Here is a 15799-nt window from a genome sequence, read left to right on the forward strand (position 1 = left end):
CTGAACTATGTCCTCCCCTGCTTCTCTGTTTTAATTTTTAACCCATATGTAGCTGTATTTGAATGAAGGAAGAAATTGTGGTGAATAATTATAGTTAAAATAAGTATGTTGTAAGACGGGAAGTCTTGTTGATAAAATAGGATTAGTGTCTTTATGAGAAGAGTTGTCAATGATACCTTTTTCTTCTTTTTGAGGACACTAGAAGGTCATCTGCAAGCCAGGGAGACAGCCCTCAGTAGGAACCACCAGGACCAATTGACTAGAACCGTAGAGATAATCTAGCCTTCTGTCTGTGAGAGAGTGTCTGTGTTTGAAACACTCATCTGATAAAATTTTTGGCAGTCCTAATTGACTAAAAGCCATTAAAATAGTTATTTCTTATATTTCATATTGTTTCCATAGATGTTTTGCATGCATTGTGTTTACACATTTTCTGTTGTCACTTTAATAGTTACTTAAGGTAAATAGACTTTTCTACATAAAGGAGCAATAGGAGAGAGATCAATGTTACTGTATTTTACTATTTAGCAATTAGAAAAAGAAATGCATAAGTTTCAGAGGAAAGATAATTTGTTCTGAAGTTGCTGTGACAGGTACTTAAAAAGCAATACAGGAAAATCCAATCACTTTTGAGGCCTGTCCTATTCGTATTTATATTATTCTAGAAGTTTTTCCTTTGTTTTTTTATTCATAAAAACTGAATAGCAAAATAAATACGTAAAAGGAAGTGGGGGTTTGGCAAGCTACAGGTTAACAATGGTTGTGTACCATAGGCATAGGTTCTTCTCACCTCCCCTGCTTCACTCTAGACTACCTGCCTAGTCATTCTAGCTTAATTTCCTGTCTGCCATTTTTCACATTGCTTCTTAGTAATTCTTAAGTAAACACATTTTTAGGCCTATATATATATCCCTTTCTTGAACTCAGTAACTGGGGCTAGGTGAGTAGTACAGTGGAGGAGGAAAGGCAGGCCTTGAGTTTGACCTGTAGCACCAATAAAGTAAGAATAGAAATAAAGGAACTTAATGATTCCCTTCCCCTCCCACCCCCCTCACCCCCGCATTTCCTGGCTGAGTCCCGCTGTTTAGTTTCCAAGGTAGTTCCTGTGCTTCTGGAAGGACCTCATTCTAACATGGTGTGGCTTGAACCAGGACTCTGCCGCTTACCTGCCTGATGACTTTGAGCATGATATAAAACATCCCATAAGCTTGGATTCCATACATACAACACAGAGCTAAACATAACTTCTCAGTATATCTCATTGGAAGGAGACAGAAAATTAAAAAGCCCTTTGATCTAAAACACTGACCTGTCTGCCTTCCCTACTTCACAGTTGCCTGTGTTGTCCCTGAAATACAGCAGATGATCAATAAATGTAAAAGTAAGAATTTGACTCTAGTGCCTTCTCACAGGATCTCTGCTATCATCAGCTGGCGTGTCACTTAGGGTTTCATACACAGTTGTTACCCCAGCAAGATTTTCTATAGGAATGAATGAATGGAATGGTTACAAAATGTATTCTGGCCCGGCCACGTTTAGACTGTACTGTTTTTGAGCATGGATTTTATGTCTATCCTTCTTTCAAGTGCTGTACATCTATTGGTTCATTTATTCCTTACATCAAAAAGAAAAGTGATCAAAAATTGATGGCTTTTCTGTATGCCAACAATGCCGAAGGGTGAGGCTGAAACCAGGAAAGCTTCAAAAACATAAAATACTTAGGAATAACCTTGACCAAAGAAATGAAAGACCTGTATGATGAGAATTTTAAAAACCTGAAAAAGGAAATTAAAGCAGAACCAAGGAAATGGAAAAACCTCCCATGCTCCTGGATTAGGAGGATTAACATCATGAAAATGGAAATATTGCCAAAAGCTATCAACAAATTCAGTGCAATATCCATCAATATCCCAACACCATTCTTTAATGAAATAGAAGAAGCAATCCAAAAATTCATATGGAAAAATACAAGACCCCAATAGCAAAAACAGTTCTTAGCAGAAAGAACAGTGCTGGAGGAATTTTAATACCAAACTTCAAGATGTATTACAAAGCTATAGTAATAATTTTTTTTTAAAAAAAAAAGCTTGGTATTGGAACAAGAACAGGCCTGAGGACCAATGGAACAGAATTGAAGACCCAGAAATGAACCCACAGACCTATGGCTGCTTAATCTTTTGATTAAAAAAAAAAGCTTAAAAAATAGGTTGGAAGAAAGACAGCCTCTTCAAAAAATGGTGCTGGCAAAACTGGTTCAACACCTGGTTCAACTAGATTCTTACATATAACCCTGCACCAGAATCAATTCCAAATGGATCAAAGACCTCGAGGTAAAATCAGATACCCTGAAAACACTATAAGAAGGAACAGGAGAAACACGGGCTACTGGCACAGGTCGAAACTTTCTTAATAAAGGCCCAGAAACAGAACAAATCAGGGAGGGGGGAATGAGGGAGGAGGTAACAAACAGTACAAGAAATGTATCCAAGGCTTAACATGAAATTGTAGCCTCTCTGTACATCACTTTGACAATAAATAAGAAAAAAAATCCCATAAAAAATTAAGAAAAAATACAACAAATCAAAGAAAGGTGGACAAATGGGATTGCATGAAACTGCAGAGCTTCTACATGGCAAAGGACATAGCTTGCAAGATAAATAGCCCACAGATTGGGAGAAGATCTTTACTAGCCTCTTTACAGATCTTTACAGAGGCCTCATATCTAAAGTATATGTAGAACTCAAAAAAAGTTCCTCCAAAAAAAATTCTCAACCAGTGGCCCCCTCATCAAGTGGGCTAAAGACCTAAAAAGAGACTTCTCTGAAGAGGAAATGAGAATGGCCAAGAGACATGAAGAAGTGCTCTACGTCACTGACCATAAAAGAAATACAAATCCAAACATTAATTCCACCTCACCCCAGTAAGAATGTCCGTTATCAAGAAAACTAATAACATGCTGGAGGGGATGTGGCCAAAAGGGAATCCTACTCCACTGTTGGTGGGAGTGTAAACTTGTTCAACCTCTCTGGAAAGCAGTATGGAGGTTCTTCAAAAGACTAAATATAGAGCTCCCCTATGACCCAGCAGCCCCACTTTTGGGCATCTACCCAAAAGATCACAAGCAAGACCACACTAAAGCCACCAGCACAACTATGTTCACCTCAGCACAATTTGTCATCGCTAAAATATGGAACCAACCCAGATACCCCTCGGTAGACAAGTGGATCAAGAAAATGTGGTACATATATACAATGAGATTCTACGCCTCTGTCAGAAAGAATGACATTGCCCCATTTGTAAGGAAATGGAAGGATTTGGAAAAAAATACTAAGTGAAGTGAGCTAGACCCAAAGAGAGCATAGACTCAGTGGTTTTCCCTCATTGGGAATAATTAGTACACACCTGGGATAATCCTTGCAGAAGATCACAAGAGCTCAATAGCTATGTCCATATGAACGCATAAGATGATGCTAAGCAAAATGAACTCCATGTTATGGAAACAAGTGGTTTATCAATGTTATTTTCAACATTCCCTGTGAAATTAAGCCCTTTTTCTTTTGTCTTTCTTTCCTATGGTTTTACCCCTGATGTTGTATATGCGTGTATTGGAACTATGGAAGGGGAATATCAAAATTGAGAGAAAAGGATAAAAAGACAAACCAATGCAAAGTTACAAAACTATATGGTATAAACCAACTGTACAATTCATGGGGGGGGGATGGGGAGGGTGGAAGGGAAAATGAGGGAAGAGGTAATGAGTTGGATAAGAAAGGTACTCACTGCCTTATGTATGAAACTGTAGCCCCTCTGTACTTCACTTTGTCAATAAAGAAATGAATAAAATTTTTTTAAAATGGAGGTGGAAGAGGGAAGACCCATGTGACAGGCAGAACAGGCAGCTGCAGGAGTTTGCCCTCCTGTCCACTCTGCCTGGAGCGCATTCTCCCAGGTGACTCCAACCTCCTAGTCCCTTCTACTGCCTTCATCATCTGCCCTGTCATTCACCAACCTCATCTTTTCTATTCCTCAAAGCTCACCTGAAACCCCTGTGTTGCATGAAGCCTTCACTGGGCATTTCAGCCTAAAGACGAATCTGAATTTAAACTTTAGGTCTATGATTCGGACAGACCCTCCCACCCAGAGAGAATGGAATATACAGAGTATTTGTCTTTCAGTGGCACCTGCCTAGTACAATGTGTGCTATGTAATGAGTTCTCAGTAAACACTTAAAAATTTGATCATTTATCTCTCTGCAGGAGTAAAATGATGATGATGGTCATGATTGCTAGTACTGACCTAGAGTTTATTGTATATCAGACTTTATGTAAGCTGTTTTGTTTTAACAATAGTTTTATGAGCTAGATATAACAATCCCAACTTTACAGATAGAACATAGCTAGTTCCACTGTGAAGTGTTAGGTCAAGTTTGGAGCTCTTACAGCTTCCATCACCCTGATAATTCCCTGCCCCTTCAACTAATAGCAATTTGAACAAGTTATAAAAGATGTTGAGATTTTATGATAATCAGTTATTTACCTGCAAGAGTTAATTTTCCTTCATGGAGAATGTGTCTGTTGGTTGGTGATAAGACATTTTCTGCGATGTGTTCTTTAAAAATATGTTTTAAACACTTGCAAAGCAAGGGAGAAAATAAGAGATGCTGTTAGTGATAAAGAACACTTTCAAGGAGCTGGGGATATTAACTCCATCTAGAAAGTGGGGACAATTAGGAATGCCAGTGGATGAACACTGGGTATGGAAAAGAGTGGAAAAACCTCTCAGAAACCATCAGCAGAATACAGTGATGTCATTCTCTCTCTCCACACAGAAATAATGCTATATAGACAAAGGCAAACACTTTACCCCTTGCTCATAAAACTTGATTTGTTCTTCAAGTGGACAACTGGGGACAGTCCACTTAAATGCCAGACTTCCAGAAAGGGACAGAAGTCTTAATGGATCCTTTTTGTACCTCTGGAATGTAAAACCTTTTATCTCTATCCCAAAGAGGAGGCCACACTATAATTTCCTGTAGATATCTAAATTTTTGGAAGTTGTCAAGCCATTTCACTTTTCCTTCAAGATCCCCTGAAAGACAAGACATATGTGAGATGTTTTCAAATGCATTTAACATCACAGTGTAAATTTTAGCTAGTACACACAATATCATTTAGACATATTGCCTACCCCTGCAGTTTCATTTAAGTTATTACTTGCTGGTTAAATGTTTTAGAAAACTCATGAATTTAAAAGCAGCCTCTTGCAGAGAAAAATAATATGAAGCTTTTGCAAAAATTTTTATGCCCCACACCACACAGGCTGTTAAGCAAAGGAAGGAAAAACATAGGACTAATAAGGACAAACATGTATTTTGGTTTTAATCAAAAACCTACATTCTCTTCATAATAGTGATTATTTTAGCCAGGTGCTAGTGGCTCATTTTGATAATCCTAGCTACTAAGGAGGATGAGATCTGAGTATAGGGGTCCAGTCTGAGCAGGAAAGTCCATGAAACTCTTATCTCCAATGAACTCACATAAAAAGCTGGAAGTGGCACTGTGGCTCCCATGGTGGAGTGCTAGCCTTGAGCAAAAGGAGCTCATGGACAGCAGCACCTAGGCCCAGAGTTCAATCCGAGGGACTGGCGAAAAAAAAAAAGGCAAAAATAAAATGATTATTTCTTTTTTAGCCATGTGCCAGGCTTGAGCCTGTAATCTCAGCTACTCAGGGGCTAAAATGTGAAGATCATGATTTGAAGCCAGCACAGGCAGGAAGGTCCTTGAGATTCTTATTTCCAGTTAAGCACCAAAAAAAAAAAAAAAAAAAAAAAAGACTGGATATGGAGCTGTGACTAAGGTGGTAGAGTGTTAGCCTTGAGTTAAAAAAAAAAAAAGCTAAGGGACAATACCTGAGCCTTGAGTTGAATCCCCAATATCAGCACAAAACAGAATAAAACAAAAGACCAATGATGTTTTTTTGTTGTTGTTTTGTTTGTGGTAAGACACAGCTTGCTTTTTGAAGCTTCACATTTTGCTTTATGGCATGTAGCTGAGATTCCTTATTGAATTTCAAATATACACAGCTACAAATAAATTCATCAAAGGGTTTGCTCAGATCTCATCCTGAATTTCAGTTCTGGCATTATTTTTACACTGGCCCTGGATTCCAGTGATTTAAAAAACAGAACAAATGACAATTTCTGCAGTAGATAGGTTTCCCAAGATGTTTACTCTCATTTGCTTTGTGGGAATTCAGAATGCATGTTAAAACAGTGTCTTCAATCATCTGGGAAGTAGGACTTCCCAGAGTTCAACTCACTTCTGAAACCCTTGGGGGCAGCCATGTCCCTGTAAACTTGATGTTACTGTTGTCTTAAGTTTGTCAGGATATGACTGGAGCCCATTGCTTTGTGTTTAATTTATACTGTACTCACACTTGGATCTGATTTCCCAAAATCATGACCCCAGGTCAGTGTAATTACCTTCTAGGATGGAAGCCCAGATGTTCCCAAGAACCACAGAGCTCCCTAATTAAGATCTTATTTCTCAGGGACTTACGGATAGACTTTTCCACCTTTTCCTTGATGGAGTAGATCATGATTTTCTCAGTGGAGTCTGTACTTCTTTTCCAGATATTCTTTAGCAATAAGGGATATCGAGTCAGCCTGTGCAAAGGGGCTACCAGGAGTTCAGGCAGGTGAAGTCGCTTGCACTGTTCATTTTGCTCACACCACTGAGGAGGAAAAAGCAGGCGTATCAGACTATCACCTCCCCCTGTAGAGGTATGAGCGAGCCTGAGGATAAGAAGTTCTTAGAGACTTGATAGAATACAACTCTGAGCTTGGAGCAATTTACAAGCAACGGACTAACCTTTTAAAAATTACCTATTACATGGCCTTTAGTAAGCCTTATATACCAGTGCCATTTTTTTTTACTTGTTTTTCATTGTCAAGGATGCCATGCACTAGCAGCTTTATCTAAGTGTTTCTTTTCTTCAAACGAGAATCTTTCCAAGTACACTCTGCCCTCTACCACTACATTCCAAAGGTGAGTCATGAAAAAGAACATGGGACATGGCCACAGAGCTTCAGGAGTCAGGCTATAAGGACCATCTTCCTTTCTCTGGACCTTGGGTTCCTCTTCTGTGAAGTAGTGAGAGCACTTGATCTCCAAGTTCTCATCTAGCTCCACGTGGCTGGGAGTAGAGTGGTAATAGGCAGAAAGAAGGGGAGGAAGAGAGGAGACCTGTGGTTTCCCTGGCTGATTTTCAAGATAACTCATCAGCACTTCAGTGATACTGGTTCCAGATAGCTAGTGAGTCCCAGTGACTGACTTCCCAATAGCAACTAGAGATCACCTCAAAACACCCAACTTTGACCACATCTTCAAGTTGCTGTGTTAACAGAAATAGCTCTAACTTCCAGCACTCATTGGTAGTTGTGGTAAACGTATCATTTATCAATGGTAAATAATGGAGACAAAGATTCAAGCAGGGACATCATAGACTTTTAGTGTTCTGGAAAGCCTCAAAAGGGGAAGAAAAAAACCACAGACAATTATGAAGGTAAAGATGTTTCCCTTTAATTTGGCTTTATTTTTGGGTGCATTAGGAAGATCAATATATCAAAGATCAATATATCTATCATGAAAAATTGGACATAGAAGAATTTTTCATTGATGGGTTTAGATTAACTTATGCTTTATAAAAAATCCATGGTGCTTAATGAAACATCAAGAGAAGTTAAGGGCTGTAAATAAAAATGTTCTCCTAGTAAAAATATATTGGTGAGATGCAGCATCGAACTAAGAAGTGAATGTATCTGGAACCTTTTGGGAAATTCTTTGGTAGTACTTTGGTTTGAACTCAAGACCTCATTCTTGCTAGGCAGGTGTTCTACCACTTGCACCATGCCTGCAGAGAAGACTTGGAAGAGTTACTTCTTCAAATCTCATCTGCCACATGTAGATAATAAGAATAACTATCTCATTGGATTGTTGAGAAGTTTTAGCTATCTAATCTATGGTCATATTAAACATTGAGTCTTAGAGCTCTAGAGTCCTGAGCTATACAAAGACACTGTATAGTTTTCAAATCTCTTCCTCTGCATCATTCGAATTGATTACAAAATGTCAGTAAGAGGTCTACTCCCATCAATACACACCTAGATAATGTCTGTACTTTCATAAAACTCAATCCTAGCTGGATGCCAGTGGCTCATACCTATAATCCTAGCTACTACTCAGGAGGCTGGGATCTGAGGATGGTGGTTTGAAGCCAGCTGGGCCAGAAAAGTCCCCAGGAAACTCTTGTCTCCAATTAACCACTCAAAAACTGAAGTGGCACTGTGGCTCAAGTGTTAGAGTGCTAGCCTTGAACACAAAGAGGCTCAGGGACAGTGCCCAGGCCCCCAGTTCAAGTCCTACAACTGACCAAAAATAAAAACCCAATCCCACAAAGTAGGTAAGTAAATTCTTTCCAGTCCATTGATAATCCAATTTGAGGCAGCCTATAACATGAGAGATGTACATTTCCAAGAAAGGTATTCCTAGCACAGCACAGCAAGAGAATGAATACTACCTTCAGACAAGCCTCAATTAGAGTCCGCCCTACCTTTCTATTTAACAGCAAGTTGCTTAAATTTTCTAAGTTCTTGGACTATGTGAATAATTCCACAGAGTTATGTAGTCAAAGATACCAGTGATGTCTGGCACAAACCAAGCATAGTGCCTGGTCCATAGCAGGGGTTAAAAATTAGTCCTCAATAGTTTGCATAAGGATACGTCTGTTCTTTGCTTTAGGGTGGTAGAAGGCAGATATTTTTTCAACTCCAAGTCTCTCCCAGTCCCTTAGTTTTGCCTCATGTCTAGTAAAGCATTATACTTTTTTGTGTATGTGCTGGTCCTGGGGCTTGAACTCTGAGCCTGGGCATGGTCTCTCAGCTTTTTTCGCTCAAGGTTAGCACTCTACTACTTGAGCCACAGTTCCACTTCGATCTTTTTCTATGATTAATTGTAGATAAGAGTCTCACAGACTTTCCTGCCCAGGCTTCCTTTGAACTGTGGTCCTCAGATCTCAGACTCCCGAGTAGCTAGGATTATAAATGTGAGCCACTGGCACCTGACAACATTATACATTTTAAATGCAACCTTTGTTATTATAAGAACATTGCATCCTTTACCTCTTTCTATGAATATCACTGGGTAATATAATTTCATATATTAACATAAAGTTAACAAATTCTTGGCAATGATAAACCTGAGGAGTTAGAAACAGTACTAGTATAAAGAACACTAGATTAAAAAATTTAAATTGATTATTTTTATTTAATGCAAAAACACACTTAGAGGGTACTATGTGATTTTTCAATACACGTATACATCATGTTGAGATCATGTTAAACACCTCAGGAACTTACTATGCTTTAGTTGCCATTTTTGCCGCCTATGACATTACAAATATCATATAACCTCTTTGAGCCTCAGAAACAAGTGAGAACAAGATGATCTAATTTTAAGTTGATTAAATTATCTTCAAGAGATGTTCAAAGCAGTGCCTGGTAAAGCATTCCACATTATATATGCATCATGTGCTATCATAACAACATTGCACCTGTATTCATTTTCTCTAAATAGCCTTAGATGCTATACTTCTTTCATATATTAACATAAACGACCCTTCTGTATCACAATTTGAAAATGGGGCTGTATTTTGTCAAATTAATCTTCCCCACAGTATAAAATGTAGAGAAATAGACCTAATTTAAGAGCTCAGCCAAGAATCTAATCCCTTAGCTTTCAGAGAAAACATTTGCAGAATGATTGTCCCATATACTTGCTCATCTGATGAGCCTTCAGTCTTTAGTTTTGAAAGCAAAGAAACTATTGAAAGGCAGAAGTTACCCCAAGTTGGGTTAACCCTCTTCCCTAAGATCTCTTTTTTTCTCATCCCTATCAAACCTAGGCTTCCTGTCACATGTAGGCCATGGCAAAGACCTATGGACTCTCAGCTGAGTCATTGGGTGATCAGGAAACCTTTCCTTCCAAGCCTTTGAGAGGTTATGGCAGGAGTTTCCTGCAGCTGTAGGGAAAAGCTGGTTTTCTTGAAAGAATTGAGCCACTTTCCCTGATTCATAAAAAAAGACTCTGGCAAAATACTGAAAAGATACAGTTCAGGCTAAAGAAATGTCAGAGGAGGCAAAGGAATTGGAGAAGATAAGGGAAATTAGTTCCAGTTTATTTATTTGCAAGTACTGAAGGCCTCAGCAGAAATCCCTTGTTCTAATGCTTCTGAGCTCCAGGGCTGCCACATTGCACAGTTCAAAGAGCAACACTTACGTTGGACTCTATGAACTAACCTAGGAGGTACTGTTTTACAGAATACAAAGTAAATAATGCTTCTTTTTTTTTGCAATAGGACTTTACTGGGACAAAATCCTACAAGAAACAAACTTCTAGTTACCAGTGAAGTCTATCATTTTATTCTGCTTTCTCCTTACAACTGACTAGTTTCCTTTTGTTTGGCAGAGGAGAGGACTGAATTCCAGGCCTTGCACAACTGATTAGTTTCTACCACCAGCAAACCAACGCACAAAAAACATTCTGAAGCCCAAGCCAAAATTTCAAAGATATTAAATACCATATTTGAAATTACCTTAGTGTGCAGAGGAGGATGTATTTATGAGAAAGGTAGAATTAAAGTTAAATATATTACATATCATGTAATATATCCCTTTGATCTAGTTATACTAATTCTTAGTATCTATTACACCCAAACAGTGCCAGAAAAAGACAATAAACTTGTACTGTACTTTTAGATAAATGCTGAAGTCATCTCTCTGCTTCAGGCTCTCAAGATAAAACACAGCAGCAGAGTAATTCAAGCAGTAGGTCTGGTGGCTCTGACAGAGGCTTCCTCGGAAATACTGTAAGAGGAGAAAGACAATGAGCAGAAGTTCACGTGGGATCGACCATGATCTCGAGGGAACTGTGGCTGTGTAGTTATAAACTAACTGGTAAACCCTGCAACATATATTCTTCTAAAAAACATGCTGTTCTTATAATAAAATAAACACCCCAATAAATGGTTTCCTTATCCTCTGTACTAAAGGAAAATTCTATTTAAAGGATCATGATTTAATTAATCATTTTCTGCTCATTTGTTGAGGATCATGAAACGTGAATGATGCCTAATAAGTAATTGTCTTTGATTTCATTGCCTATGTTGGTTGATGTTAAGCTTGTGTTGGTTGTAAGTGATTATAGTAACAATGTTTAACTTTCTCAAAAATACCCATTTTATTCTCCTGGCCGAAATGTAGAAATTTGTAACATCTCTGTGAAGTGAACTATATATATATATATTTCAAATAAACATTTAATGTAAAAACAAATGTTCTTTTAAACTGAATTTCTATTTTTCTACTTTGTAATCATGAGACATTTTGAGGAGGGAAAATTGGAGTGTAATTTGCTTTTTCCTTTTTTAAAAAATGAAAAAATTTGTAAAAACATTTTACAAAAGAATTGGGATTGCATTACTAGTTGCAGCCAAACCTTGAGCCTTGATTTTGAAATCATGTTATCCATTGAGAATGAACAATATTTAGTGCCATGTGTTTTGTTTAGTATTCTTATCCAACCTAATGTTTATCTTCTTCATAATTCTTCTGTAATGCCTGAAGCTTGATATAATGAGTATACAGTTGTAGGTCACCTTACATTCATTTTAGAATAAGGCAGATACTTTTGTTAGGATTCCATAATGTCTATCAGCTTGTTAAGCCTATGTACCTGTTAACAGAACAATCCATGAGTCCTATTAAGGAATATCCAAGATTATTACAATGTGGTGGATCAGAGAAGGAAGACACTTGCAGGAAATGTTAGCACTACCACAGTAGAGTAGAAATATAGTGAATAGAGGAAGAAGAGCCAGTTAAAAACAAAATAATAGTTTCCCCCTTCCTCTGTGTCTCTCCCCGCCCCCCCCCCCCCAGAAATGATGGTAACAAAGCCAGAGAAAAACATTTTTTTGGACTTTAGAGGATGAAATGCTAATGGAAAGTGATGTCAGGTATACAGAAGTAATTTGAAAGAATATTGTGAGAACTTATTTTGGAGGAGGTGTGTTGGTGGCTGAGGTGAGAGGAGGACTTGGAGGTGAAGGGAACTTCTTCTGGTGCCTGAGAAACCACATAAGTAGGAGGCCAGTATTATGAGTTATTAATTAGTGATTAGGATTAGAAATCCAGTTCCAATACTTATCTACCTAGCCAAATTATGTGACCTCCAAGCCTCAGTTTCCTTCTCAGTAACTTCCTCAGATGATTGATGTTTGGCTCCAGGATGTCCTAATGTTGTACCTGGTGAGTTTCTGTAAGAATCTGTAATAGACTATTTGCCCTTCATCTAGTTGCCCTAGGGCAACTATGCGCATGCTCCTCTGAAGGTAAGCTTGGCCATAATGACTGGCTCTGGCTAATGAAATGTGATCTGCTTTACGCAGAAACCTAAGTAGCCAATACTAGGCAACAAAAGCTCATTTTTGCTCTAGCAGCTGGTGGTGTTTCCAGTGGCGACTGCTCCATCAACATGTGTCTCATGGGGACAGACACAGATGGGAAACTGAGCGTAAGTGAAATACAAACCAGCTGCAGAAATCTGAGGGTTGTTTGTTACTGTGCACTGGTATAGAACCTTTTACATGTTGGGAAACTTTATAAACCATCTTCGCAAACCTGTCATATAGTACAGAAGTTTCACATGCAGCTTATAGTCTAGGCCCTTCGTAAAGAATCTAATATCCTGTTATTTAGAAGGCTATGCATTTTGGTAGAAAGTTGTTATTTCTCCAGACCATATACACACACAAAAATCAACTTAAAACAGTTTTGACTCTCAAGAAATTGAGAGATACAGAGATGTTTTAGTTAATTCCCCAATATTATATTTTTGTCCATTGTTTTCTGAGATTTTTACATTGAAATCTTCCTGGTATAGTAAGACTCTTTCATACCTAATCTTTAGCACCATTTCTCCATGAACTATTTCCCACAGGAATGATTCAAACTCTCACCCCAGCTTAGAAGGTTTTCTTCATAGGAATCTCAAAATATCTATATTCCATGTTTTAGTAGATAATCATCAGTTTCTTTATTGGATGACTTTCTCCCCCACTAGAATGGAGATTCCTCAAGGGTGAAGTCTTGTATAATTGTATGTAGGTTATCACCTTGCATATGACACTCAGTAAGTGTTCAATAAATCTCAATTTGTGTTTTTTTAATGGAGCATAAGAATTAAAATCTCGCTAAATGAAACTTGATAGGGGTTGGATTAAAGATTAAAGTAAAACTGAGCAGGAGGTCCAATTGTTTACACAGGAAATAGGTAACTTTGATAAAGCCAAGACTATGGATTTTCCTCATTTCTCCTCATGTACGTTCAGAGATATTATAAAGGGTGGGGATGGATCTGAAAGTTTATTTTTTTCGGAGAGACAGGCATTTTTGTTAGAACAACTGAACCATGTAATTAGTGAATATTAAACTTTTCCATGGATATTGCTTTAAAAAGCAGATTTGGAAATGGCTTTTCTGTGTATGTAGACTTTTGTATTAATAAAATCCACAGTCAGCATGCCAATGGGAAAACAGAATTTGCATGTCATTTTTGAAACCATTCATTGGCAAGGAAAGAGAGGGCTCTTTTCTGCGAAGGTGATGGCAGAAATTTTCCAAGAACAGCAAAGAAATTAAGTCGGTCTAAACAACTGTCCTGGGAGGTGGCTGAGTTCATTTCATGAAGCTGAGATCTTACAGAAGGGTTTTACCTTTGTGAGCACAGGGATGAAGTCCATCCATTGTGAAGGCTCAGTAGCATCTACATAGTCCTTGATGATGCTCAAAAGACTGTTCACAAAACCAAGGCTTGTCTAGGGCCAGAGAGGAATAAAGCAAAACACGAGTAGGTACACACTCAGAGTGAGGAACCAAAATGTGATGAAGCTCATTAGGGTGGTACATGTCTGTGGTTCAAGGACCTGGAATGCTGAAGCAATAGGATCTGGAGTTCAAGGCTAGACTGTTTTAGATAACAAGACTTTGTCTCAAAATGTCACAAAAAATTAGAAATAAAAATGTGATGAATCCTAAATGTCATTCTTTCAGATGTTTTCTATTTTAAATTTGTCTTAGCAAATGCTAAGATTTATTTCTTCAACTCTTCTATAGACGTGTATGATGGGTATGTTTTAAAAACTATTAAAGTATATATGTGTATGATGTGTGTGTCTTACTACCAAACTGCAAATTGCATCCCCATCTCAGATGAACACATTTTTATTGCTGTCTTTCCTTCCTATGAGAAAAATGTTAGTATTCATTTTTAGTATACATGACAAAAGAACATTCATTTGAAATTAGCGATTTGTGAAAATGATGTAGATTTTAGGATTATGTCTACTTTCTTAAACAGTTATAGAAAATAAAGAAATGAAGATTAACTGATACCCATAGACTGTTGGCAAGATGACAGTGGATATGCTTTAGAAGTCCTTTTTATAAAACTGCACTCTTGACCAGATTTGGAGATAGAATATGAAATAAGTTGCATTACATATTCTAATATGGAATACAAGTCATACATAAGCACAAAGCATGAATTTTCATGATCTTTTGGTGAACATGAATACATGATTGCTGGCATCTTGCTAGTTTGGCTTACCTGAGTTAATTCTTCCAGGTTTGCAAAAAGTCTCCATAAATCCACATCCAGGAGATATTCATGAATTTGAAGGTATTTTAGTGTACTCATAAAGATCTTTAAAAAAATAAGTGCACGTTATTTTCTGTTTTAAAATTTTGAAGATCATACATATACTAATTGGTATTACTGTAGAATGTAGAAACAAGTATTCCCAAGGTTTAAGAATTTTAAAACAAATCATAGCACTTAAGTTTGATAAAATGTATTGGAGATGTGCCGTTCCATATAAAGTTGTTCCTGCAATGGGTCCTTACAATATTCCTGTTCAATAGGCTCTGTCCAAATGGGCTTTCTGTGCTTCACATTGCCAAAGAAATCCCAATTTTCTCTTCTTGCTGAAAGCACTAACTTCATAGCTCATGACATATTCTCACTTATTCCTTCCTTTATAAAAACCCAAATGTTTGTAACTTTCAGGGAATTTAAAATAGAGAATGAGTTAGTTAATGAGTCAATTTGGATAAATGAGAACACTAGGAAAGTCTTGAGTTATTATTTTAGTTATAGGCATTATACATCAAGTAAGCAGCAGTAAGTGAAGAAAGAAAAGTAACCCTTACAACTAATCTGCTCCTTATTCTATAAACTGCAGAGAATAATTACTTGGCAGAGGAATACTTCGTTTTCATAAGCATTCAGAGGGACAACAATTTTAAGAATTTGGGGTTTGAAAAGCTGGAGCTTCAGATGGCTAACCTTCCATAACTGCCATACCTATGTTATGTTACTAGTGCAGAGAGTGGGTTTTGAACAAGCATCAGAATTACCCAGAGACCTTGTTAAACCAGAGCTTGCTAGGCTCCATCTCAGTTTCTCATTCTGTAGATCTGGCATGGGGTCTAAGGATGTGCAGCTAACCAGTTCCCTAATGATTCAGATGCAGTTGATCTAAATGCTACATGTTCAGAACCACTGACCTAGAGCTTCCTAAATCCAGATTGGTATTGGTAGTCTAAAGAGATGTCAGTATTCAAACGTTTGAAACAGATAGTTGGCAAAGCAAGTCACTAAATCCAAAACAAAACCCAAGAATC

The 15799-nt window shown here is 37.7% G+C and overlaps 1 protein-coding gene across 7 annotated transcripts in view; it reads right to left on the reverse strand.

The window, feature by feature from the left end:
- Plekhg7 (pleckstrin homology and RhoGEF domain containing G7) overlaps positions 1-15799 on the reverse strand; it is a 46070-nt gene that overhangs the window by 7260 nt on the left and 23011 nt on the right. For all 7 annotated transcript variants that reach the window (XM_048358343.1, XM_048358342.1, XM_048358344.1 and 4 more), the window contains 6 exons: positions 14724-14819; positions 13831-13932; positions 10808-10921; positions 6558-6732; positions 4973-5088; positions 4537-4630 (listed from right to left, as the gene is read on the reverse strand). In XM_048358343.1, coding sequence (XP_048214300.1) covers positions 4537-4630; positions 4973-5088; positions 6558-6732; positions 10808-10921; positions 13831-13932; positions 14724-14819 — 697 coding nt within the window. The remainder of the gene's footprint in view (positions 1-4536; positions 4631-4972; positions 5089-6557; positions 6733-10807; positions 10922-13830; positions 13933-14723; positions 14820-15799) is intronic.

This window comes from Perognathus longimembris, chromosome 1, assembly GCF_023159225.1.
Source record: "Perognathus longimembris pacificus isolate PPM17 chromosome 1, ASM2315922v1, whole genome shotgun sequence".
NCBI lineage: Eukaryota > Metazoa > Chordata > Mammalia > Rodentia > Heteromyidae > Perognathus > Perognathus longimembris.